The sequence below is a fragment of the Crotalus tigris genome, unplaced genomic scaffold (genome assembly GCF_016545835.1).
Source record: "Crotalus tigris isolate CLP2741 ecotype Arizona unplaced genomic scaffold, ASM1654583v1 scf7180000017551.9496454, whole genome shotgun sequence".
NCBI classification, from domain to species: Eukaryota; Metazoa; Chordata; class Lepidosauria; order Squamata; family Viperidae; genus Crotalus; species Crotalus tigris.
This window is the reverse complement of record NW_024096469.1, coordinates 8341705-8365642: the sequence shown is the minus strand read 5'-3', so window position 1 is coordinate 8365642 and position 23938 is coordinate 8341705. Positions and strand designations below refer to the sequence as shown.

General features: G+C 43.5%; 1 protein-coding gene across 12 annotated transcripts in view; it reads left to right on the top strand.

Annotated features, from left to right (window-relative positions):
* Positions 1 to 21513, top strand: part of AATK (apoptosis associated tyrosine kinase) — an 88706-nt gene extending 67193 nt beyond the window's left edge. For 9 of the 12 annotated variants that reach the window (XM_039346264.1, XM_039346255.1, XM_039346245.1 and 6 more), the window contains 11 exons: positions 2678 to 2757; positions 3904 to 4022; positions 5530 to 5617; positions 6111 to 6244; positions 9377 to 9461; positions 10347 to 10567; positions 11782 to 11931; positions 13526 to 16466; positions 17537 to 17699; positions 19274 to 19507; positions 20673 to 21513. In XM_039346264.1, coding sequence (XP_039202198.1) covers positions 2678 to 2757; positions 3904 to 4022; positions 5530 to 5617; positions 6111 to 6244; positions 9377 to 9461; positions 10347 to 10567; positions 11782 to 11931; positions 13526 to 16466; positions 17537 to 17699; positions 19274 to 19507; positions 20673 to 20701 — 4244 coding nt within the window. In that variant the 3' untranslated portion in view covers positions 20702 to 21513. The remainder of the gene's footprint in view (positions 1 to 2677; positions 2758 to 3903; positions 4023 to 5529; positions 5618 to 6110; positions 6245 to 9376; positions 9462 to 10346; positions 10568 to 11781; positions 11932 to 13525; positions 16467 to 17536; positions 17700 to 19273; positions 19508 to 20672) is intronic. The other 3 variants (XM_039346299.1, XM_039346216.1, XM_039346207.1) reach the window with 2 other exon arrangements.
* Positions 21514 to 23938: the final 2425 nt, after the last annotated feature.

The window sequence follows — 23938 nt, the reverse complement described above, 5'->3', positions numbered from 1 at the left end:
TTAACCAATAATCAGGATAGTTTCTGCTCAATATTCTTAGTAATTTCAATACATATAAAATATTAAGACTATATTCTATCATATGAGATAAATGTCATTCCTTTTTATGTCCTCTATTCATCATCCAAGGCTCTGAGTATCTTTTGGGTATTTTTTTTTTATGTAGTGATCTTTCTGCCTTGTAAAACATAGATTTAGTTTTGATCTCACAAACCCCAGTGCTTTAGGTGTCTGCTTAAAAATCTTTTTTAATGGAAGTCTTTTGTTTACAAAATACCCTTAATGCCATCATACTCATTTTGTTGAGTGCGTCAGTTTTGAATTAACATAGTGTATTTCCCCCCCAATGTTCTGCTTTTTAGTTTAATATTTCATAGCTATAGGCTATGGGGCTGAAATAATAAAGGCTTCTTTGGTTAGAAAGGTCTCCAGATGTGTGGATTTCAGTTCTCAGAATCCTGTAGCATGCATGACCATGGCCAAAAATCTTGAAAGCTGAGGTCCATTACATTTGAAGTGTGGCCAGATTGGTAAAAGCTGCTATAGTGAGATGGAAGCTTTTGAGTTCACCGGTTACACAGATGTTCTGTGTAAAATGAAATCTTTTACCATAAAATATTGCTTGATATGTTTTATATACACCCCCAACCTCCATTTAGAGTTCTCAGTTCAGTAGAGGGAATTAAAGCTAATGTAACAAGAACTGCTTGCAAAGAGCTAAAGTGGGATACACTAGCCCAGGGGTAGGCAACCTTGTCTCTTTTATGACTCGTGGACTTCAACTCCCAGAATTCCTGAGGCAGCACAGCTGGCTCAGGAATTCTGGGAGTTGAAGTCCACAAGTCATAAAAGAGACACGGTTGCCTACCCCTACACTAGCTTCATAATGGTATATATCCAACATTCTAAGCAGTTGTCTGCAGAACAGGATCTTGGGAGAATAAACCAAGAATTATTCTCCAAAGATCCTGTTCTGCAGACAATGCTTAGATACCTTCTGTCCTTTTGGATTCAGCCATCTTTTTTGTATACTGCAAGTCTTCAGCCTTCATATCCTCCAACCCACCTTTGTCAAGGGAATGCATAAGCTTGGCTGGATTCCCCCACAACCCACTTGCAGCTGCTTGACAGAGAATATGTTGAGGCGGATCAAATCCGCTTCTAAGCATGGAATTCGGTTTCTGTATAGGCTCACCTCTCTCCTGCGACGTCAATGCTTTGTTGCCATTGGAAGCAGCTGAGGGGAGAAGAATTTTTGTCTAGCGTATTCTTCCCCTGTCAGTTTGTTTGGAGCCCCTAAAGGCTTGGTTCTTGAGTCCCATTCCTCTGTATATGGTCATGCTTTGTCACGCATCCTCTCACATCTGAGGTTGTATTTGCTGCCTAGGCTGCATATTTCTACTGAATAGCCTAGGCTGAAGGCCATGTATTCCTCCTTCCCCACTTTCTACTTCAAAATCCTGTGGATTGCCCCTAAAGCAAGGAGATCCCTAATCTTGCTTTAATCGTTTTAGTGCCAGGTATAAACAGAAGAGGAGAGCGAGTAATGGCAGTCCTTTCTTTAATAAGAGACTGAGGCTCCTTTTTTTGGGTGCTAGAACTTTGTACCTACCTATTGCTCAACAGCATATTTGTGGTGATATTCCAAATTCCCCCCCCTCTCTCCCCCTCTCCCCTTAACTAGTATCTTTCAGATTATTCTGGTTTCTCACATAAGCATGCTGTAGTGTGAGTTGCCAATGCCACCTTGTGGGCTCAAAGGGGCAAGGCATTCTGCTTTAGGGGACATAGGAATGAATTTGTAGGGCACCGTCCCTATGTTGCATATACCTGGAGAACAGGCATACAGCCTGAGCAGCCAACTTCCTCCATTAGCTAGCTGGAGAGCAAGCAAAACAAGAAGTAATGGAACAGGCTTGCGGATAGGGCATCTGCCCTTGATCTTTTCACCTCCGCAGAGACTGCTGGTTGTCCTGCCTGAAGGTTTGTTCTCCCCACTACGTTGGAGACAAAGGGCTTTTTCATCCCAGATCCCACGGGTCCTGCATTCCTTCCCATGTGAAGCCACTGAGGAATCCGAGACTTGTCCCGCTGGGTGGGAGGGAGAGGGACGAGCCACTTAGCCATGCGATGGCTCCGCTCTGCTCTGCCCACACTGTGTAGCCCAGTGATCCAAACGGACCCCCAAAAGAATGGATTCAATGTTTAGCTCTAGCCACTGCTGCCGAGGACAACAATAACGCCTTTGCTTCTCGGTGTGATGGGAACAGTGGTGTCTGGCACTGAGGGAATGAAGGGTGGCATTGCTGCATTTGGGACACTGGAGAGCCTGCTTGAGTAGACCCTGAACAGATGCTTTCTAATGCCTGGAAGCTCAGGCAGACATCTGATTGTAGGAGAAAGCTCCTTGTTTCTTCCTCTGCTTGGGAAAACTCCTTCGGCCCCGGCTTGATTCTGCCAATGTAGCAAAGAATTGCAGCGAACCTGGTTCCAGAAGTTGATATCTCCTCTTTTCTCTGAGGATTTTCCTGTATCTGAATCTGCATGCAGCTGTTGTCCCAGGTCTGTTCTTCTGCAGAAAGCTAGAATGAGACAGCATGGGGTCAAGCTGGTACAGCGACCAACTTATCAGAAGGAGGGTGCAGAAATTCAGACTGCTCTATGTGTTCCTTCACAGTGCAGTTGCTCAAATCCACTGACCTGGGACGCCACAGTCTGCTGTACCTCAAAGAAATTGGCCATGGATGGTTTGGCAAGGTAAGTTGGGCTGATCCCCAACCTGCAATTAACACTGGAAGAATGGGAAGGAAGAGAGGATACAGAGAAAAAGCCAAAGCCAAAGGGAGTGAAATTAGTAAGTTGAAAGAATAGAGTAGATTTCATTCTTAGGCATCGGTGCTGTCCCTTTGAGGAGTGCTTTTGGCAGCAGGCGAGTGAGAGTGTGGAACAATATACGTTAACTTACAGAATTAAAAATGGAAATGTCAATTCTGCATTAGGTCCCAGTACATAAAAGTGAGCCATTTAGTAGAAAGAACAGAAGGCTGCAATTATTCAACTCAATGAGGTGCAATTGCCAAAAGAGGAGAGGCAGAGGATAAGGATAACTCTGTAACTAATAGATTAGATCTGGCACTTCCCATAGACCCCATGCAGCATTACTGATTTTTCCTATATTTATTTCTATTGCCTCCTATTTGGGCGTTATAGAAAGTTTGCCTAGCTTTCCATTAAATGGCCACAGAAAGCCAGCTGAAGAACAGAGAGCAAAGTTGCCTTAAGACCCTGGAGCCTAAGAGCAGGGTAAACAAGAATACATGTGCAGGGAAGTGGTGTGTAAGACATAGAAACCAAATGACTCTTTTATGATGCATTATAACCTGAAAAATACTTGAGAGCTAGACAATGGAATAAATATTACAAAATAAATACATGAATTAAATTTTTATGTGGAACATAAAAACTTAAGTCCAGCTTATAAAGATAATTTATATTAGTGATTGCTGTGTGAACTTGTGCTTTTGTTTGCAGAAAGCTTGTGTTGTGATTGCTAGTGGAACATTAGTAGTCACTCATTGGCAAATTACCGATCCAAACATTGGCTTGGTACGGTGGATGACTTGATTGATTCTTATGCATGAAAGTTTCCCAGTATTGTTTAAGAATGTCCATAAATGAAAAACTGAGAAGGGTTAGCACATTTCCTATTCTTGGCTGTATTATAAAGTTGCAGTAAATTTCATGATGAAACTCTGGTGGCTACTTAAGAGGATACTGATCTATTAATACAGTTTTATAGTACAACTATCGTGGTCTCCCTAGTTCATAAAGTCATTATCATCCTAAATCAGAAGTGCAAGATCCCAGATCAAGGTGACTGTATATCTCTCTCTTTCACTTTAGGTGTTCCTCGGTGAGGTAAATGCAGGGTTGAGCAGTACTCAGGTGGTGGTAAAAGAGCTTAAGGCCAGTGCGAGCGTGCAGGATCAAATGCAATTCTTGGAAGAGGCACAGCCTTACAGGTAAGTTCTCTTTCATCTTTCAATAGCAGGCTATGGACTATCTAGATCAGGGGTAGCTTAGCTGGCTCAGGAATTCTGGGAGTTGAAGTCCATGAGTCATAAAAGAGCCAAGGTTGACTACCTCTGATCTAGATTTCCTCAGCATTTGGACAAAATTTATGTGGGGCTGCACCTGTGAGCATACCACAGGTGTTCTTTTATGTGTGACTATTACAGTTCCAGCCAGGATCTGTATAAGAGATATGGGAACACAAGGCTTATGTGAATGGAAGCTATCTGCTTCCCCATGTTGACAGAACAGGGCTGGATCATAAGAGATGGTGATGAAAACATCTCTAGGTCAAAGCAGAAGTAGCTTTAAGACTGTCTATAATTTGGTCTGACACTGACAAAAGAGCGAAAGAGAGATTGCTGAACTTCAGAGCTTCCTGAATGTAGCACTCATACCCTTCATAAAATAAAATGCAAATGTTAAATTTAAAAAAATTAAATGACCCAAATGTAAGATTCTTGTGTTATTTTGAAAACTGACAAATTCCAGCCTTCTTAACCCAATATATTATGAAACATCAGGTTAAGATTATCAAAATCTTGCAAGGTTTGAGGACTTCCAAAATTTGGGTCTTTTGTGGTGTCTCTCCCTCAAATAAATGTTATTAAGAAGTTATGAGAGGATCTACATGCTTGTAATCCTTAAAGATAAGATTTTAAAATAAAGGTGTCCATGAGTTGAGCTTTACTCTTGATGATACATCCATGATGTTTTTATGGCAGTTTCACAAAATGTAGTTTGCTGTTGTCTTTCTTCAGGATGGTTCTTTCAATTTGCTTGTCAAACCTACAGGTTCTTCCCAGACTAAGTACTAACTAAGGTTGGTCCTGTTTTAGCTTCTGAGATGTCAAGATAGCTTACTCTGTATTACATCTTCTCTCCCAGTATGAATCCCGGAGTAGCAAAGAAATCTCCTGTTGGATCCAGAGAATCTGACCAAAATACACAGAAGGGGAGGGACAATGCTGGGGAAGCAATGAATTACTTTACTGACTTATGAACAAACAGCTCTTATTGTTTCTGAGGTAGCTGGCACAGCTTAGGACCATTTATTTAGTGCCAGTTTGTGATTGTATCACAGGAGCCCTTCCCTGTCCTTATATAAACCGATGTGAAAGTAGCTTGACAATCTAAAGAGAAAAGAAGCATTTTCAAACAAAGTCCTTTCTCAGCTGACTTAGTTGAGGTGTCACCTGTAAGCCTAGTGTACTTCTTCTTAGCTGTGATCATCCTGCTCCTTGCTTTCTCACTGATCCTTAGCTGTTCCCTCACTTCTTTAGTTTCTGAGCCCTTTGAGTTCTCTCATTCTATAATGCTGATGTACCTCAACCCATCTTGACCCAAATGCTCTGCCAGGTCTGCACATTTTTCCAAGTCCTCTCTTAATTTGGCTCTGGATTGCTACTTGCTTGCTTCCTTCAAGTCTCACTTCTACCTCTTACCTTTGCTGCCCAGGGCACTCCAGCATACCAATCTCCTACAGTGCCTGGCTCAGTGTGCGGAGGTGACACCCTATCTGCTGGTGATGGAATTTTGCCCATTGGTAAGTCATTAATGGAGGGGGGAAAATACAATTTCCCCTCTTCCCCTCAACCTTGGGACAGGAAAGTGACAAAAGTGTGTTTGGTTGAAGAGATGTTCCTCTTTCTCTCCTGACTCTTGCTGGGGTCATCTGAAACCATTGGTTCAGCAGGTATATTTCTAGTTTGTAGAAGTGTACTTTTTCATTCTCTCGGCAATGAGCTATTTTGGCTTGCTAACAACGGGTGAAGAGATGTCTTTCTTTTACCCATGGAACTCAAATAAGAGACTTTCTTCTGTCTCCCCAGATAGGCAGAATTCCAGTATGGCCAAGAATCCTTGAACACGCCTCCATCTTGAGGGGGCAAATCTGAATCATCATGGTCTCATTTTTTGACCACATTGCAGAAATGCTTCTCTCCCCCCCCCCTTATTCCTCTTCAACCACTCACACCTCACAGAGAGAGATCTTTAGGCAGTTATAGTTGTGGGTAACACTACTGCTACTCCAACAGGGTGACCTAAAGGGCTACCTACGAAGCTGCCACACTGCAGAGGCTCTGGCACCTGATCCTTTGACGCTGCAGCGCATGGCCTGCGAGGTATCCTGTGGCTTGCTGCATCTTCATCGCAACAGCTATGTCCATAGGTAAGTTGAGAAGATTGGTTTGCTTGCCATGCCTTCAGGTTAAGCGCATAAAAAGAGAATGGAAAATGGTTCTCTTCACGAATTAGCAGAGTGAAGATGGTTAGATGGAGAACTTAGAAAAGAGAACGACTCAGGAGAACTTAGCAAATAAGGAAGAAGCAACACATGCTATTTTCAAAGCTATCCTGTGGTAACTACTCATATATCCATACATCTGTAGATCTTTAGATATACTGGTTTAGGGTTAAGGCCTAATCTTTTTGCAGGATTTGAGAAAGGAGTTTTTTCTAGTCTTGCCTGGGGACTCCAGAACCATATCTGCCTCCTCTTTTGCTGTGGAATTGATGATGACAATGATATTTCGTGTGATATCCGAGGCCTGGTGACTAGTAGCGGAAATGGTGATAATCCAAAGGCATGTTTTTTTTCCTGAAAAAATGTTCAAAAACACAAATTGGCAATTCATGGGCTATGTGTCATGCCCCATCCCATTTCCTTTCAAATGATGGCGTCTCTTGCTGAAATTTGGAAAGCAGGCTCTCTAAAACGATTGGGGTTAGAAAATAGAAGCTGACAAACATAAGATATTGAGGAAAGTATTACATTTATATAAAGTTGATCTTCAGAATTATGTTGGAATTTATCTTCTAGTTACACCGTTCTCATGCTTTCAGAGGCATTTTTTCATGACTATAGATGCATCCATTTAAAAATTAACAGAATTTTGGCACTAAGAGTTGCCCGTCAGGGCTTTTTAAAATTTGACAAAGATAGTAAAAGTATATATGAAAGTACGGTTTTCTGCTCTGCTGCTAAGGCTTTCATGCCCCCTTTGGATTTTTTCCCCCCATACAATTGTCTTGCTGGCTACAATCAGTCTCAAGAGTTTTCTTACACTTATTCATTTATCATATGTATTAAATATTACTGTGTTCCCAATCTTTTTTTATCCTGGCCCCACTGTGTATTGTGGTAACTGAAGTTCTGGGTGCTTTAGGTGAGGATACACAGGGTATGCTGTCTGTAACATTGATTTTCCAACCAGCTTTCCCCTCTCCTGTGATCTTGTCCGGAAACATGGGTTGCAGCATTTGGCTTCCAGCAAGAAACCAGACAAGCCTGGTTAACCACTGCAGTTCCTGCTCTCTTCTTATCACCCGTTCCTCCCCGTCAACAATATCCTGGTGCTGAGTGAGTGGCACTCAGAGACTCCAGCATCAGTGATTTTGTTGAAGAGGGGGTGCTTTGCCATCTCCTGGACCATCTTTTATGGACACAAAGAGAGGGATGTCATAGATGTCTCAGGCTATTGAGCTGGAAGAGAAGAGTGCCTAGAAGATGAGTCTTCTGCTGCTTTGGCATGTCTTTCTTCTCTTTCTCTTTCCCTCCCTCCCTCCCTCCCTCCCCTTTCTCTCCTTTCTCTCTTCTTATTTAACATAGCTATAAAGACTGGCAATATCTTTCAGAGTCGATATAAAAATGTGATTGAGTAACGTTTAAAATGTCACAAAGCCTTTGCAAAGGGAGAGAAACAGGCCCATTTGTGCTGTACTGGACTTCTCTCCAAGAATAACAAAGGCAGCTATGGTGACTGTTGGGCTCAGCAATTCTTCTGAGATCGCAAAAAGATGGGGAAAATAGAGGTTGATGTAAATGCGATCAATACCATGGACCACATCATGCTTTCATGCAATTGGAAGAATAGCTATAACTACCATTGTGATCACTGATAGAAAACGATGTGCCAGCAGTGGGAAGAAAAGGCTAAAATTGTCTCCTCCCCCCCCCCAAAAAGCCCTCTGTGGCATGGCCATTTACTACATTTTTCAAGGAGACATTTTCTCTTGAGGGCGGTAGCTAAGATAGAGGACAAAATAAGGGTCCAAACAGAATTAAGGTGGGCAGCTGGGTTTTTTTGTGATTCACTCACAAAGATTAGTGTCCATGTGCTTTCTTAGAGGAGCATCCCTGCTCTGAGAATCCTCAGCCCATGTTAAAGAACAGTACAGTAGTCCTTGGCTTACAACAGTTCATTTAGTGACCATTCGAAGTTACAACAGCACTGAAAAAAGTGACTTACGACTGTTTTTCACACTTACGACCATCTCCATCTCCATAGTCGTGCAATCAGAATTCAGACGCTTGCCAACTGATTCATATGTATGATGGTTGCAGTGTCCTGGGGTCATGTGATCCCCTTTGCGACCTTCAGATAAGCAAAATCAATGGGGGGAAGCCAGATTCACTTAACAACCAGGTTACTAACTTAACAACTGCAGTGATTCGCTTAACAACTGTGGCAAAAAGGTCATAAAATGGGGCAAAACTCACTTAGCAACATAAGTTTTGGGCTCAATTGGGGTTGTAAGCTGAGGGCTACCTGCCAATTCAGGGTTTGTAGATAAACATGCAGCAGGTTTTTTTTTAAAAAAAAACAATTGAAATCAGAAACAGATTTTATGTGGCATAGTTTGTTAAATCTTGCAGAGTGCAGACTCATCAGAAGAGCAGGAAGTGGGTTCCTCTCGTTATTATTGATAACTGCTTTCTGTGTCATTCTTAGTTGCAAGACCATGTATAGGGCTAGCCTTGAAAACTCTACAGGCAGTGGTGGGATTGAAATAACCTGAACAACTGGTTCTCTTATTGGATGCAAGCCTGGGCCTCTGAGGCCTAGAACGGACTTCCGGATTTAGCTACCAGTTCTGCCAAACTGGTGCGAACCAGCTGAATCCCACCACTGTCTACAGGTGATCAGTTGCATCCATCTGTCAATCAGTTAAATGCATGGTTTGATGGTAGGAAAAATCAAATGGTTTGATGCTGGAAAATCAAAAGGAGAGAAGCTGAGAGAAAGCAGAACTTATTCCAATTGGTGCATTGTTGTATAGTGGCTTCGCTTTCTAACTCTATTTATTTCGGAGGATTCATGTCTTGACATATTTCCAGGCCTAATTGGAGATATTCCTTATTGCCTTTGATAAGCTAAGTAATACAAACAGATTAGCAATTCTGCCTTGCACTTCAACTGCCACTCCCTGGTTTAGGGGTTCTGCTGCTAATCTAATTTGCATCATAACGGGCCCGTTGATACCTCTTGGATAAACTCTGTTGGATATTTCTTTTGTCTAGTGACTTGGCCTTGAGGAACTGCTTACTCACAGCTGACCTTACCGTCAAAATTGGTGACTATGGCCTTTCTCACTGCAAATACAAAGTAAGTGTGTTAGGGAGTAGGGAGCTGGGGTGGGGTGGGGACATGGAGTGAGAGCACTTGCTATTGGCAGGATTTGCAGAGGACTTGAAAGGTTGACAATAAAAGCAGCTCTCTTTCCAGGGATGGTTGAGAGAGGGTATGGGAAAGGAGGGGAAATGGGTGAGAGACAAATACACCAAGATATATCAGAAGCTAATACACATTCACGCCCAGCATCTTATGCATATACATTGTGAATACATTTCTTTCATTCATATATAAATATATGTGGCTGCTTTAAAGGTGGCTCAAAAATTTAAACTGATGCAGAACATGGCTGGGCTAGTATTGTTGGAAATGAGGTGAATCTGTCAGTGCATTTCCCAGCTGCATTTAATGGGCTCCTTATAATATTAAAAAAAAACTTAAAATCTTTGCAGCCTACTAACTTAATGAAACACCTGCACCCACTTGCTCCTACTTTAAGACTGCAAAGAAGGCTTTTCTTATTGGCCCAATTTGTTAGGAGCAATCATATTGGCGACTGCAAGAGAAAAGGCACATATTTCTTGAATGATCCTGACAAATGAAGTTCAGGAGCCCCCATCACTAACTTTTGAAAGACTTGCCTGTTTTCTATGATCTTCCTTTAAGTGCTTTTAGGGGAGATTTTTTGGGATGGGATGTTTGCTTATACCCTCATATTTTTTTTTATTAAATTGTATAGATATTGTTTTATTCCATAAGATGCTTTGGGAAGATCTGTATTCTACAAAGCAGGCTTAGAAGTATTTTAAATAAAAAATAACAAACCAGGGCCAGATGACTGAGTTGGAGAAGTGAGAAGGCTAGGAGCAATTGGAAGAGATATTTAGTAGTGCAAACTATATTTTTCACGGGCAAAAGTGTTTGGAAGCTTCAACTTTGGACCAGGAACGAGGGGGCAGGTGGCATTGTGGCTGGTTTGATGGATGTGCTCTCCCTTTGGCCCTGCATGCCTGGCAGGATGACTACTTTGTGACCGCCGACCAACTATGGGTTCCATTACGCTGGGTAGCCCCCGAATTGATTGATGAAGTCCACGGCAACCTGCTGATCGTCGACCAGACTAAGACTAGCAACATCTGGTGAGAAAAATCTGGGCTGGTGTATGAAATCCACTTGACATGGGAAGACAGGCCTGGCGCCAAATGTTTTAGACAAACAGGGTTAGAGCCAGGTTAGTCTAGTGCAGTGTTTCCCAAACTTGACAATTTTAAGGCATGTGGACTTCAACTCCCAGAATTCCACAGCCAGCAACGCTGGCTATGGAATTCTGGGAGTTGAAGTCCTCATGCCTTAAAATTGTCAAGTTTGGGAAACACTGGTCTAGTGGTTAAATCACCAAGCTAGAAAGTAGGAGACCATGAGTTCTAGTCCTGCCTTAGCCCTGAAAGCCAGCTGGGTGACTTTGGCCTAGTCATTCTCTCTCAGCCCAATCCACCTCACAGGATTGTTGTAGGGAAAATAGGAGGAATAAGGTGTATTGGATATGTTTGCCAGCCTGATGAGTTGTTTGTAAAAATAACAAAAGTGGAATACAAATTAAATCAATAATAATAAATGGATATGTTTAAGATGCAACTGCTGTAGTAAAAGTAATCTTATTGAAGCATCTAATATTAATTAGTTAATTAAACTTTACTGATTATTTATTTCTGGGCTAAACTCCAAATTCTGGTGCTTGTTTTTTATAGTTTAGGGCTGAGTTATATAAAAAGGAATTTCCCCTCTCCTCCCCCAGTATATCTTCTTGCTCATTAAGAAAGTAGGACAGTGTTTTAAATGACAGTCTTTGAAGTATGGAATTAACCTAACAGTTTTTGCAAGACTTAGGGTCTGGGTTATTGTAGTTAGAAGTTATTGATAGGACTGCTGAGCGGGCGGTATGTTCATATGTATCATTGGAGAGACTCTGCTTCTCCGCGTTACTGGAATTTTTCCTATAAATTGGTTTCATTTCTGTTTTCCATGTCTAGGTTTTTTTTCTCCTGTGAATTACAAAGGGTGCTTCCAGGTGAAAGTTTTTTTAAGGCAACTGTCTTGCCCCTATTACAGAATTTTCTGGAAAATACAGCTTTTTTTTCTTCTTTGACATGCACCCTTTCCATTTGCTCCTACTACAGCCTGTCCATTAAGGAAAAAAACATGGTATACTCTCTCATCTGGAAGCACCTGACTATTTCAGTAACTAAGAGAGACTGCTCTGGTATCAAAGAACGTGATCTTGTGTATCAATCTTGCATTCTGGCTATAGTGTTTTCTACGGCTCTAGACATTTTCATTTTTCCTCTCTTGGCAGGTCTTTGGGTGTGACTATCTGGGAGCTGTTTGAGCTGGGAGGCCAGCCCTACTGCCATTATTCTGATCGGCAAGTCCTCACTTACGCTATCAAAGAGCAGCAGCTTAAACTTCCCAAACCACAGCTTCCACTCTCGCTATCTGATCGCTGGTGAGTAACTAGGTGGGGACAAGGTTTTTTTTAAGGAGGACAAGGAAGAGAAAAGAGTGATTGGAATATAGGGACAAACATGGTGGAGGAAAGGAAAACTTCTTGAGTACATGTTCAGCCTACTTGAAACATGTAGGCATTCATCATGTTTGAATAAGCAAGTATCATGCTTCAAGGTTAATGTGTTAAATCTTATGCAATTGAAAGAATGAAAGATGGATGGACAGATAAAGGTAGCCCTTGCGCAACAACTGCCCACTTCTAGACTGAAGTTACAACGGACTGACTCAGAACTACATACAACCCACTTTTGAAGTTCCAACACCTGCGGTCACATGATTACATTTTGGGTGCTCAGCAACTGGCTCGCATTTATGTCTGCTTGCAGCATCCCGTGGTCATGTGACTGTGATTTTTTGGGGGTGTGTTTGGGGCTGGTTTCCAGTGTTTTCTTCCAGGGTCTGGCAAAAAAAAAAGCCCATTGGGGAAAACGGACTCAGTTTATGACCACGGTGCTTGCTTAATGACTGCAGTGTTTGCTTAACAATTAGAATAATAGAATTGGAGGGGACCTTGAAGGCCTTCTAGTCTGACCCCCTGCTCAAGCAGGAGACCCTCTACCATTCCAGACAAGTGGCTGTCCAGTCTCTTCTTAAAAGCCTCCAGTGATGGAGCACCCACTACTTCTGAAGGCAAGCCGTTCCACTGGATAATTGTTCTGTTAGGGCAGTGGTTCTCAACCTTTCTAATGCCGTGACCCCATAATACAGTTCCCCATGTTGTGGTGACCCCCAACCACTTAAACATCACCGGGTGCTAGGGGCGTGGCCAAAGAAAAGGGGGAAAAAATGGCGGACAGCCTTGTTTGGCGACCCCCGTGAAATGGTCATTCGACCCCAAATGGGGTCCCGACCCACAGGTTGAGAACCACTGTGTTAGGGTCACAGCAAAAACGGTTGTAAAATTGTTGGCAAGCATGTGGTGATCCCCTTAATGACTATCGTAATTCTGGGCTCGGTTACAGTTCTAAATCGAGCACTACCTTTGCCTGCCTAAGGAGTACAGAAGTATATATGAGAAGGAACTAGATGTCTTGAATATGAGCCAGTAGGGTAGCATAACTGCTAAAAAGCCTGAGATAGTCCTGAGCTGTTTCTACAGAAGTAGGGTACCTAGCCCAGAATAATATTTTCTCTAGGCCATATCTGGACCACCATGTTAAGCTTTGATAAAGCTTTCTGCAGTGTTGATGGGACTAATATGTTTATTGGAGCTGAGAAGCAAATCCTATCAGAAAAAACTTGTTTTCTTTTGATGCTGTTTTCTCTGACTTTTTTTTCTTACCCAAGCCATTTTTTTAGTTTATTTAAATGAAGCTGTCATTATTGCTGTGCCTATCTTAAAGTGTATTTTCAAGGACGGAATAATAATGTTGAGAAGAGAGGACTAATTCCCATACAAACAGATATATTTTGGAATGAATTATGCACTAATGGGGGGAAGGGTAAACTCTTTGCAGGGTGCAGAATAGCCACTTTCCTGACAGCAAGGGACCTCATTTGGCTCACAGCTGCTCTCTCCTTGCTATTCACAGGTATGAGGTGATGCAGTTTTGCTGGCTTCAGCCAGAGCAGCGCCCCACCGCAGAGGAGGTGCATCTTCTGCTCTCCTACCTCTGTGCCAAGGGGGCTTCCGAAGTGGAGGAGGAGTTTGAGAGGCGCTGGAACTCCATGAAACCCGGAGGCACCGGTGGTTCAGGTTCTGGCTCCAATCACATGGGTTTGGAGCTTTCTTCCTTCCCTCTTCTGGAGCATTTCTCCAACGATGGTGATGATGTTCTCACTGTGATGGAGACAAGCCATGGCCTCAACTTTGAATACAAGTGGGACCAAGGGAAAGCGGAACATCTCCCAGCCTCAGCTATGAGCCCTGGTGGGGCTGCACGCTATCATGATCTCTACTATTCAGCTAGCAGCAGCAGTGGAGGTGGGGGCGGGCACCTCAGCCTGGGGGTGTCCCCCTCTTGCTATGATTGTAAAATGCAGGGGTGCCCTGGTTTGCACACACCGGGGGTAGTCCCTGTGCTGAGTGCCCATAGCCCCTCTCTGAACAGCGAGTACTATATTCGCATTGAAGAGGTGGCATCTGAAGGCAGTGGGAATGACCTTGATTATACCGTGTGTTCCTACAGCCCTGAGTTTAGCCATTCTTCACACTGGCAAATTAAGGAGGACCACTATGAATCCAGCAATAGTCCCACCATCTCACTCACCATGGACCCCCTCCTGGGTCAATCGGCACACACTGAAAGCCACTGGGACCCCTCTGATTATTACTCCTATGGAGAACAAGACAATAAAGAGGCCCCGTACTATGAGGAGTCCCTGAAGGATAGCGCTGAGGACTACCTGCTCAAAGATCCCAATGCTTCTGAGTGGCCTGGTCTAGCTTTGCAGAAAACCATTTTTGCTGATCCACTGGGTGTGTCACCATCAGTGAATTACACTTGTAAGGAGACTATATCGGACTCAGTCATTCTGGAAGTAGCAGAGGAGGAGCGCTTGTGTGATAGTCCTAAAAGTGAACGAAATGAAAATTCTGAATCTCCATCTTCAGGCAAACATTGGACATCCAACACCTCAGCCAAAAATGATAGTGATCACCTACTGCCATCATGTGAACCACTTGACAAAGATAGCTGGTGTTACCGGCATATGATCACCTTCCAGGGGCTAATGGCACAGCCACTGTGCACGGTACCACGGGATGAGCCAACGTTAGGGATCAAAGATCTGCGAGCAGCTCTGCTAGGTGGGGAACACTTGTCATCATCTCACATAGGCTCCCCATGTCCAGACAGTGATTTGCCTGCAGAGGAAAATGTATCAATTGAAAGTGCTGCTACATTGTCTGGTGTAGAAAGCTGTACCGATCCGTTGATAGACAGCAGAGTGGAGAGCCCAGAAGCCACCACTCCACCATCAGGGGAAGCAGTTTTGATGGGGCTGTCATCAACATCATCACTGTTATCTTCCAAGGAAGAAACTGCCAGCAGCATGGAGGCTATAGATCCAATTCTGCTGGATGAATCAATAGCTGAGGTGTCAAACATAGAAGAAGACCCTATGGAAGAGACCTCCATTGGATGCTCACCTAAATTGCCACAGGAGATCAATATAGAAAGTGGCAAGAACACCAGTAGTGAACAAGATAGAACTCCAGACAAGACTGTTTCCAGTACCAGTTTCCCTGACTTGGATGAGGCCAGTGATGAGGACTCAGCTGATCTTACATCTGGTGTTTTTATTGACTTCCCAGTTGACTGTCTTGAGCAACAAGATATAATCCCCACTTTCAAAACCTTACAGAAACAAGTAGGGACTCCAGATTCACTAGATTCATTGGAAATCCCCTCTACCACCAGCTCCTGTGATACATTCAGCCCCATAGCTTATATATCCTCAAACCAGCCTAAGGCTCTGGATAGTGGCTATGATACAGAGAACTATGAGTCACCTGAATTTGTCCTCAGGGAACCTCATGAGTCACGGGAATCTGAAGGATCTGATAAGCTGGGAACATCTGAAGATGATAAGGATGATCAAGTCGAAGAGCAGAGTCTTTCTGATTCTTTTACAGCTGAGCTGCAGGCCTTGAATGAGAAGAATCCTTACCGTGACTCTGCCTATTTCTCTGACTATGATACTGAAGGTGGAACCCGGGAAGATGGGGAAGAGGACAGTGATGCTTCTGAGGAACATGAACTGGAGGTCTCCCAGTCACACACTGAAGAACTAAACGAAAACTCTGAACAAATTGGCAGGACAGATGAGCCTCTGCCAGCTGGTCTTGAGCCCATTTGTCCACATGAAGACTGTGGGGGTTGCATCTCTCCAGGAACAGAGGACCAGGGCATGGGGAAAGACAGAGATATTAACTTGTCACAGGAACTGTTGAATGAAGCAACTGTTGATGAGTTCGATTCAAACTTCATTCAGGATAAGAATAATGGGATCGTCGTGCAATCGCAGACACCAACTCCCACCACCAGATCTTTCGTCTTGTCTCTTGTGGTCACCAGTCCAGAGGAACCCACTATAGGTGGTGAAGGAAATGAGGTAAAGGATTCAGGACAGGAGAATGTGACAAAGAACACTGAACAACCTGAGGAAAGACGGGCAATTGGCCATCCTAAGGAATCTCAAAGCAATGTTGGGCTATCACTGGAACTGTCAGGGGTACCATCCCAGCTCTCATGTAGACCCACTGATCTTGAAGAGGAAGAAGATGATACTGAGGACAGTGATGAGTCTGATGAGGAGCTGCGGTGCTACAACATTCAGGACCAGAGTGAGGAAAGTGAGGAGGAATCACCTGCTGTGCCCATTGTGGTGGCTGAGAGCCACAGTGCCCGTAACCTGCGCAGCCTGCTTAAGATGCCCAATCTAGTGGTGGAGACCTTTTGTGATGACCTTGAGCGCAAGAAGAAAGCTGTTTCCTTCACCGAAGATGTTACTGTCTACCTCTTTGACCAGGTAACTTGTTGGGGAGGGGGTTGAAGAGATAACATAAGGTAACTTAGAAAAGGACTCGGAACAGAATGCATCCTGCGCTAAACATCCTCATACCAGGAGGCCAAAATATGCAACCTGATTCCTCCTAGAGGTTTTAAATCACACTGTTTTGCCATTGCAAAGCTGGGGAGACTGATGGGTATCCAAAGCACCTAGAAGACATGGGGTTCTTTATATTTTGCATCTAGCACATCTGAACTGCAAAATCCAGATTTTTCTACATATCTTTGTGGTCAACCGGAAGTTTGCAGTGCAGATCTGATTATTCTGCATACTTCAACCAATTGTTTACTGGCTTCTCATTATAATATTCTGTAATCTTAGCCATAACAATACCAGCCAGTCTCCTCTAACCTCCCATCCTCCGGATGAATTGGAATACAAATCTCATCACCATACAAACATGATTAAGACCTTCCTAGATGAGCAAAGATTGGGAGGGCAGCAAGTGCATGACTATAGGGCTAGCAGAGCTGAACTGTGGTAGAGTTTTCTGTATCTTTACAATATGCTGCTATCTAGTATTCGGATGAAGCCCAGTTAATGTGAGTAATATATAGCAGCATATAGTAGAGATACATAAAACTCTAAACACTTGGCTGTCTGGAATTTTGCAACCTGGATTAAATAGTCTTACACCAGGGGTGTCAAGCTGCTGGCCCGCTGGCCGGACACGTCATCCGGAAGCCACACCCACCCCATTGCCGGCAATGGCAAAACCGTCCCGATACGTTGCGCAATGTCATGTGACATCACAAGTTTGACATGTCTGATCTTACACAGTCCAGACTAACACTAAAACGAGCTGCATGTTCCCACTAAACCTTAAAGTTAGACTTCCCATTTTTAATTAACATAGAAATGAGCCATGAAAGAGGGAGGAGGTTGTTACGGTTACAGTTTCTTGGATGTTGAAGGTACTAAATAAGTAACTTCTGATTTTTCATAGGGTGTCCTGGATAATAGCAGAGTACAGTTTTCCATCCCTCAGGATATGAACTAATTGTATCCATTGCACGTTTTACCTGCAGGAAAGCCCCACAAAGGAACTTGCAGAACATCCTTTCCCAGGAGTAACAGAAACTTCGCCAACGCCACCTGGGCAGGTGGAGAGCAAAGGTTCCCCAGGCTTAGCAGATGGGATACATTCACCCAACAGCAGCTCAGAAGGGAGCTCCTCTGAAGAGAATAAAAGTACGGGTCAAACGAACTGAGGCCTATGAGATCACATTACACCCTCATCACTACTTTTACAGTCTCTTGAACTCCACTCATTTTGCCTTTTTTTCGTAGCAAGATTGATTACTATATCTTCCATAAATGATTATAATTAGAACTGAATTTGACCCATTTGGATTGGCAGAACGCATGTACCTATTTTGGCTAAACTGATGTGCTTCAAAATAAAACTGAATAAAGGTAGTCCTTGACTTACAACCAAAATTATAATGGGCCTACCTTACAATATGGATTCCCCTGCAGTCACATGACTAAACTTTGGGCGCTTAGCAACAAGGCCACATTTTACGGCCGTTTGCAGCACTCACAGTCATGTGACTGCATTTTACAACGATTTTGCCAAAACTTGTCACTTCTGGTTTTGAGCAAAATTGTACCATAGCAAGGCATTGGTTTGCTTAACCACAGCAGTGTTTGCTTAAGAACCATGGAGGCCATTTATGTGCTGCAAAAAAAGTCATAAAATGGGGCCAGTCACATGGCCGACCCATTTTGCAACCATCACAACTTACTATTATGATAGGCAGACTCCATTAAGGTTGTAAGTCAAGGACTGTGTTTGCCCTGTTGATGCTTCTTCCATATGTGTATTTTCTCAGAAGAATCCTGCAGATTCAGATAATTTGTCCCATTTTCATAAATTCCATCTGTCGTGGACAAAACAACAACAGAAGGAATCTGGAGTCATAGAATTTTGCAGGCCAGAATAGTGCTGGTTAGTGATATACCTGGTTTCTTTCAATGTCTGTCGTATTTCAGATTCCATATTTGACTTGGGAACAAGTAGACATTTTTAGTTTTCTCTTATTACAACTAGTTTATGAGTAGGAATTTCCAGCTTGTACGTTTGGTTGCTAAAAGCAGCTTGCTTAACTGTTTGTGATGGCCATCATAAGATCATAGAGAATGACGTTGTAGTAATGTAGTTACAACCACAATTGAGCGCCAAATTTCCAATCCTAAGCAAGACAGTTGTTGAGTGAGTTTTGCCTTATTTTATTATCTTTCTTGCCACAGTTCTTAAGTGAATCACTGGAGTTGTTAAGTTAGTAACACAGTTGTTCAGTGAATCTGGCTTCCCAATTGACTTTGCTTGTCAGAAGGTCACAAAAGTGACCCACATGATCCCGGGACACTGCAACCGTCATAAATACATGTCAGTTGCCAAGCGTCTGAATTTTGAATACATGACCACGGGGATGCTGCAAAAGTCCTAAGTGTGAAAAATGGTCATAAGTCACTTTTTTCAATGCTGCTGTAGTTTCAAACAGTCACTAAACGAATGATTGTAAGTGAAGGATTACCTATATTTTGCACAGCAATTTTTTTTCCAAGCCCTCCGAACTTAACTTAAACTTAAACTTCTAGAGAGCCTGGCCAAAATCCAGCATATCTGGAAGGTGTCAGACTGAAGTCTGATACAGGAAATCCCGTTGGACTTTGGGAAACTTCGTTGTGTAGAGTGGGTGAAGGGAGTAGCCTTCACATCAGTCTCCTCCTCTTTCCTATATCTATCCTTTCCATTTCAGTTGGTGGCTTTGGATGGGAGGATGACTTTTCCCTCATACCTGTGAAATCACCTGTCCTGCCATCAATGACTTCAGAAGCAGCTGAGGACAGTCTCTCCAGACTGTCACCCACGCTAGTATCTGCTCAGAAGCAAGTGCTGCCCATCCAGTTTTCACGCTTCACAGTCTCCCCTGCTGCAGTATCACGGTTCTCCATCACACATGTCACTGACTCAGAGGTCGAGCCGGTAGGAGGTAAGGTCCATTTTGACATGACAAAAATTGCAGAAGAGAGTGGCCTTAATAAGGAATGGTAAGCCCCCAAATACCCAGAAGTTTCCTGTTCTTGGGGCAAGCGTTGTGGAGTCCATGTGATCTGATGTAGAGGTCTCATGATTAAAGCCAGGAAATTAAAAATAAGATTGAAACTCTGGATAGGACATGAAGAACTGTTCTGAACGGGTTACTTTTATCCCTTGCACTGAATCCTGCCCCAAGCAGAGGCCTTCTGATTCTTGGCTGAGTCACACTTTAAACTCAGTGGGAGGATTTATTTTACTGAGGCCACATTAATATGAAATTATTTCAGTTTTCCCAAAAATTTAAGAGCTGATCGCAATATTTATGGCATTAGATTAAAGGAAAGGAACAGCAATGTAGAAGATGGCATTGATAAACCTCTTCCATAGCATTGCTGAGAAAACAATGTAAATATAACCATAACAGTCACCAGGAGTCAAGCTTGACACAAGAGAACTTGATTTATGATTTTTTTTTTAGCAGGAGTATGAAGATCTACCTTTTTGTAATCCAGAGCCATTCATTCATATGACAGCAGGAGGTTTAGGATCCTTCTTCCATACTTCCAATGCTTCTTTTCCCACCATTTTGGTGGTGTGATTAAAGTGCTGGCTTAGCAATCGGGAAACTTGAGTTCTAGTCTCACTTTAAGCATGAAAGCCAACTGAGTAACTTTGGACCAGTCCCTCTTTATCAGCTCAACCCACCTCACAGAGTGGTTGTTGTGGGGAAAAGGAGGAAGAGAGAGTATCTGGTACTGTGTGTTAACTGCCTTGAGTTACCAGTAAAATAATAAAGGCAGGATAAAAATCGAATTTAAAAAAATCTATTCAGATAGAAGCCAGGCTGGCACAAATCCTCAGAAGGTAGTTGACTTGCCTGTGGAAACAGGGAAACTTTACCCCAGTTCTTAAAACATATCTGACTAGGAAGGACGTTGTCAGTCCCTTTTACAGACACACTATTAAGCTTCTGTCCATATGTCATGAACTGAATTCAATCCTGAGGCAGCTGGAAAAGACCAGCTGTGTTGGAAAAGCTAAGAACAATACAAGGAAAAAGGCCACTGAGGCCTCTAGTTATGTGGTTGCAATTTCTAACAGCTTCTTCCCTTTTCTAGGCAACAGCGAAAATGGCAACAGAGAGTGAACTTGGCTATCTCTCCCTTTTGGACTTCCTACCTACTTTGCCCCCATGGCACAGTTACTGCACCAGGGGACATGAGCACGGATAAGGCCCAGGAGCTGGCTGGAGCAGAACTCATTCAGGGCCTCATTCCGATTTTATTGGACAGATTTTGACTGCTGCTGGGCTGGGGCCACCCTACCATGAGGTGGTTTGCGATGGTTGTGCAAACATGAGTGTGTGTTTGCGCGTGCGCACACACCCAAGAAAGTGTTTGTGTACAAATAGACATATATAGACATATAGAACCTATAGCATTTAAAGGGTAGATCTGTGACCTTGCTAACATTGCCACATAAGCCATTGTAATACTCCTAGCTCATGCCTCTTGATGTTCTGACCCACACTGACTTCCCCAGTTGGGGTACTGCCCTGAGACCTCCTCTCCCTGCCTGTTCTGTGAGCTTATCGTGTCTTCTTTCCACACCCCATAGGGGATATTGAGAGAGCACGTAGCCTTGCGCTTTGTGCCATTCTGACATGCTTCAGGGGGGCCCTCAAGCACTGGTACTTGTGTCTTGCCACAGGGGGCAAGCTCTCCTTGTCCTTTCTTCAGTGTGCTGTGTCTGAATATCAAGTGGAGTTGATGGTCCAGCGGACACAATTAGTGGAAGAGCTAGAGACAAGTGTAGGCCAAACACCTGAAACAGGTAAGGGAGCCAGCTAAAGTGAAGATCACATTTAATGTTTTGAGCAGGGAAGACTCCTGGTCTCAGCAACCATTCCCCCTTTTTGCTTATGTTTTTCATTGACTCTGGGTTGCGGTCGCTCTGTTTCATCATGGTTGCGGAGCTCAAAATTGTCCCCACACACCTCCTTTTGGGAATCACGGTCTTGTCCCAGGTACTCAGCTCTACTGAAGACCTTGCCTTCTGTTATGAGCAGGATCAACATGAACAGCCCAGAAGTAGTGGCTGGATAGCCTTCAGCACTTCCCATTTAGCCTTGAGAGAGCAGCCTGAATCCCAGGCGGTGGGGTGGGTGTATAGGACATAAAAAACAAGCTTATTTAAATGTTTCGTTGGCTGGAAGAGACTGTGGTGCTGAGACCTATCAATGCTATCTTCCCATTTTCTGACTTCTTCATCCTTTCTCTACTACAGCATTATTCGGGGGGGGGGGTGGCTTCCTAGGGAGCCATGATGTGACCTGCTGAGAATCTGAGAGGAATGCCAAGTCTTAGGGGTGGGTTTTTTTTTTTTTTCAAACTTCCTTTGTCACCTTTCAGCTGCAGAAAGAAACGCCCAGCAGATGCATAGCAAAAGCAGATCAAACTGCCACTGAGACTATTTTTGTACAAAGTTTACCCACCTGCCCTAACAGAGTGGCAGATTTAAGTTATTGTTGCCAAAGAGATGTAAAGACTTAACTTTTATCAAGGCATCTTGGGGAGGGTGGTGGGACAGCTGGGGGGGGGGGAGGAGAGGAGGAAAATAATAGTTTTGGGATTATTTTGTTTGTTAGATTTTGATTAGGTTCAAGATTTAGGATAATCATGCAATTTAGACTGTGGGGTAAAATGGAAATGAGTCAGAGGCATGTTGCACTTAGGAGTTGTGGCTTTGGGGGACTATAGACCAGTCACTGGCTTTGGAAATGGGGGGGGGGCGGTGAACAGAGAAGAGCAAAAGGCAACTGGTAGCTACTGGGCTATTTCCTCACGGAGTCAGAGGAAACAGGAAGGAAGAGACAATACAAAGCTGCAGAATGTCCCTGCATTGTGCTTCATTGCGCTTCCAGTTTGGAGTATGTTTTGACTACAAGTGGCAAGCTTGGCACTGGTACTGATACCTGAGTCTGGTTCATGAGCCCAGCTTTCATTTTCATAGTATACGTAACCATAGCAATGCTAGAGGCAATGATTCATCATCCCTCTATTAGGCAGCGTCTAGGACAGTGGTTCTCAACCTTTTTAATGCCGCGACCCCCCAACCAGTCGTAAGTCGAGGACTACTCAACTGGTGCAGCACCGTTTGCAGAATGGGACTTTTGGCGGGCTCAGCAGGGCAGAGACAGCCTGGACAATTCCGATTGGCTTTTGAAAGCCAATAGAATTAGACTCTATTCAAGAGAGTCTATTCTATTGGCTTTCAAAAGCCAATAGAATAAAAGGGAGTAGCACAGCTAAGGAAAAGGGGGAAAAAATGGCAGACTGCATTGTTTGGCGACCCCCGTGAAATGGTCGTTCGACCCCAATTGGGGTCCCGACCCACAGGTTGAGAACCGCTGGTCTAGGAGGTGATAGTGACAGCCAGATTTTTTTTGGCTTCCTTTCTCCTGCCACCACTACCCACATCAGTTCCAAGCAGCTGGCGAAGTGTTTTAATAAGGTGCAGTTCTAAGTGTAAACTTAGTGGAGCAAGACATCTTTAAGATGCTGCATGCTTTCAGTCAGTTATGCTTTCTTCCCCAATAGTCAGAATACTTTCTATGTCCGACATTTTTTGCTAAGATCCTCCTGTGAGGTTTGTTGTCTTTGGTCAGAGTGGTATTGGATGTGTGAAAGGTTATCAGGATCTGTTCACAGCCTCCTTGGGTGGTGGAAACCTATAGGCCTTTTGCTCCACTTCTTCTGAAGCCCACCGTGGGCAACACAGATGCCATTGTCTCATTTCTTCTGCTGCTGGTTGGTGAATCCAAATGAATAGCACTTGTCCTTCCTTGGACTACCATATATTTCCTTAGCGTGATCAGAACACAACGGCCTACTTGTGGGTTGAGGGCGCTTTTTTTTGGAGAGCTCCTGAACCAGAGTGCTTGAGAAAACAAATATTGTGCCAGGCTTCAATATGGAGCTGGAGTTAGAGACAGCATTCCTGTTCCTTCTTGTTTTTTTTTTCCCTTTTTGTTTAAGGGCTTTTGATGCCAACTTGAGAAGGAAGCAACACTGGAGCCACCAGAACCCACACCAGCAGCTACTGAACCCAGAAGCCAGGGAAAGCTGAAAGGAACCTCTGTGTGTTTTGTTATCTGCATTTTGCCCACTAACATCAAAGGAGAGATAGGATTATTTCTCTCACCTGAACTGTGCGCATTCCAAAATTTCAGTCCAAGCAAGTCCTTCTGTCCAATAGCTTTGGAAAGAAATGTGTATGAACTATAGACGTTTTCTAGAGAAGGTGTTATTTATTGGCCTCTGTGGCTGAATGCACTTTCAAAATGCTTCGCTGTCACAAACCAATTTGGGAGCTGGGATGTATG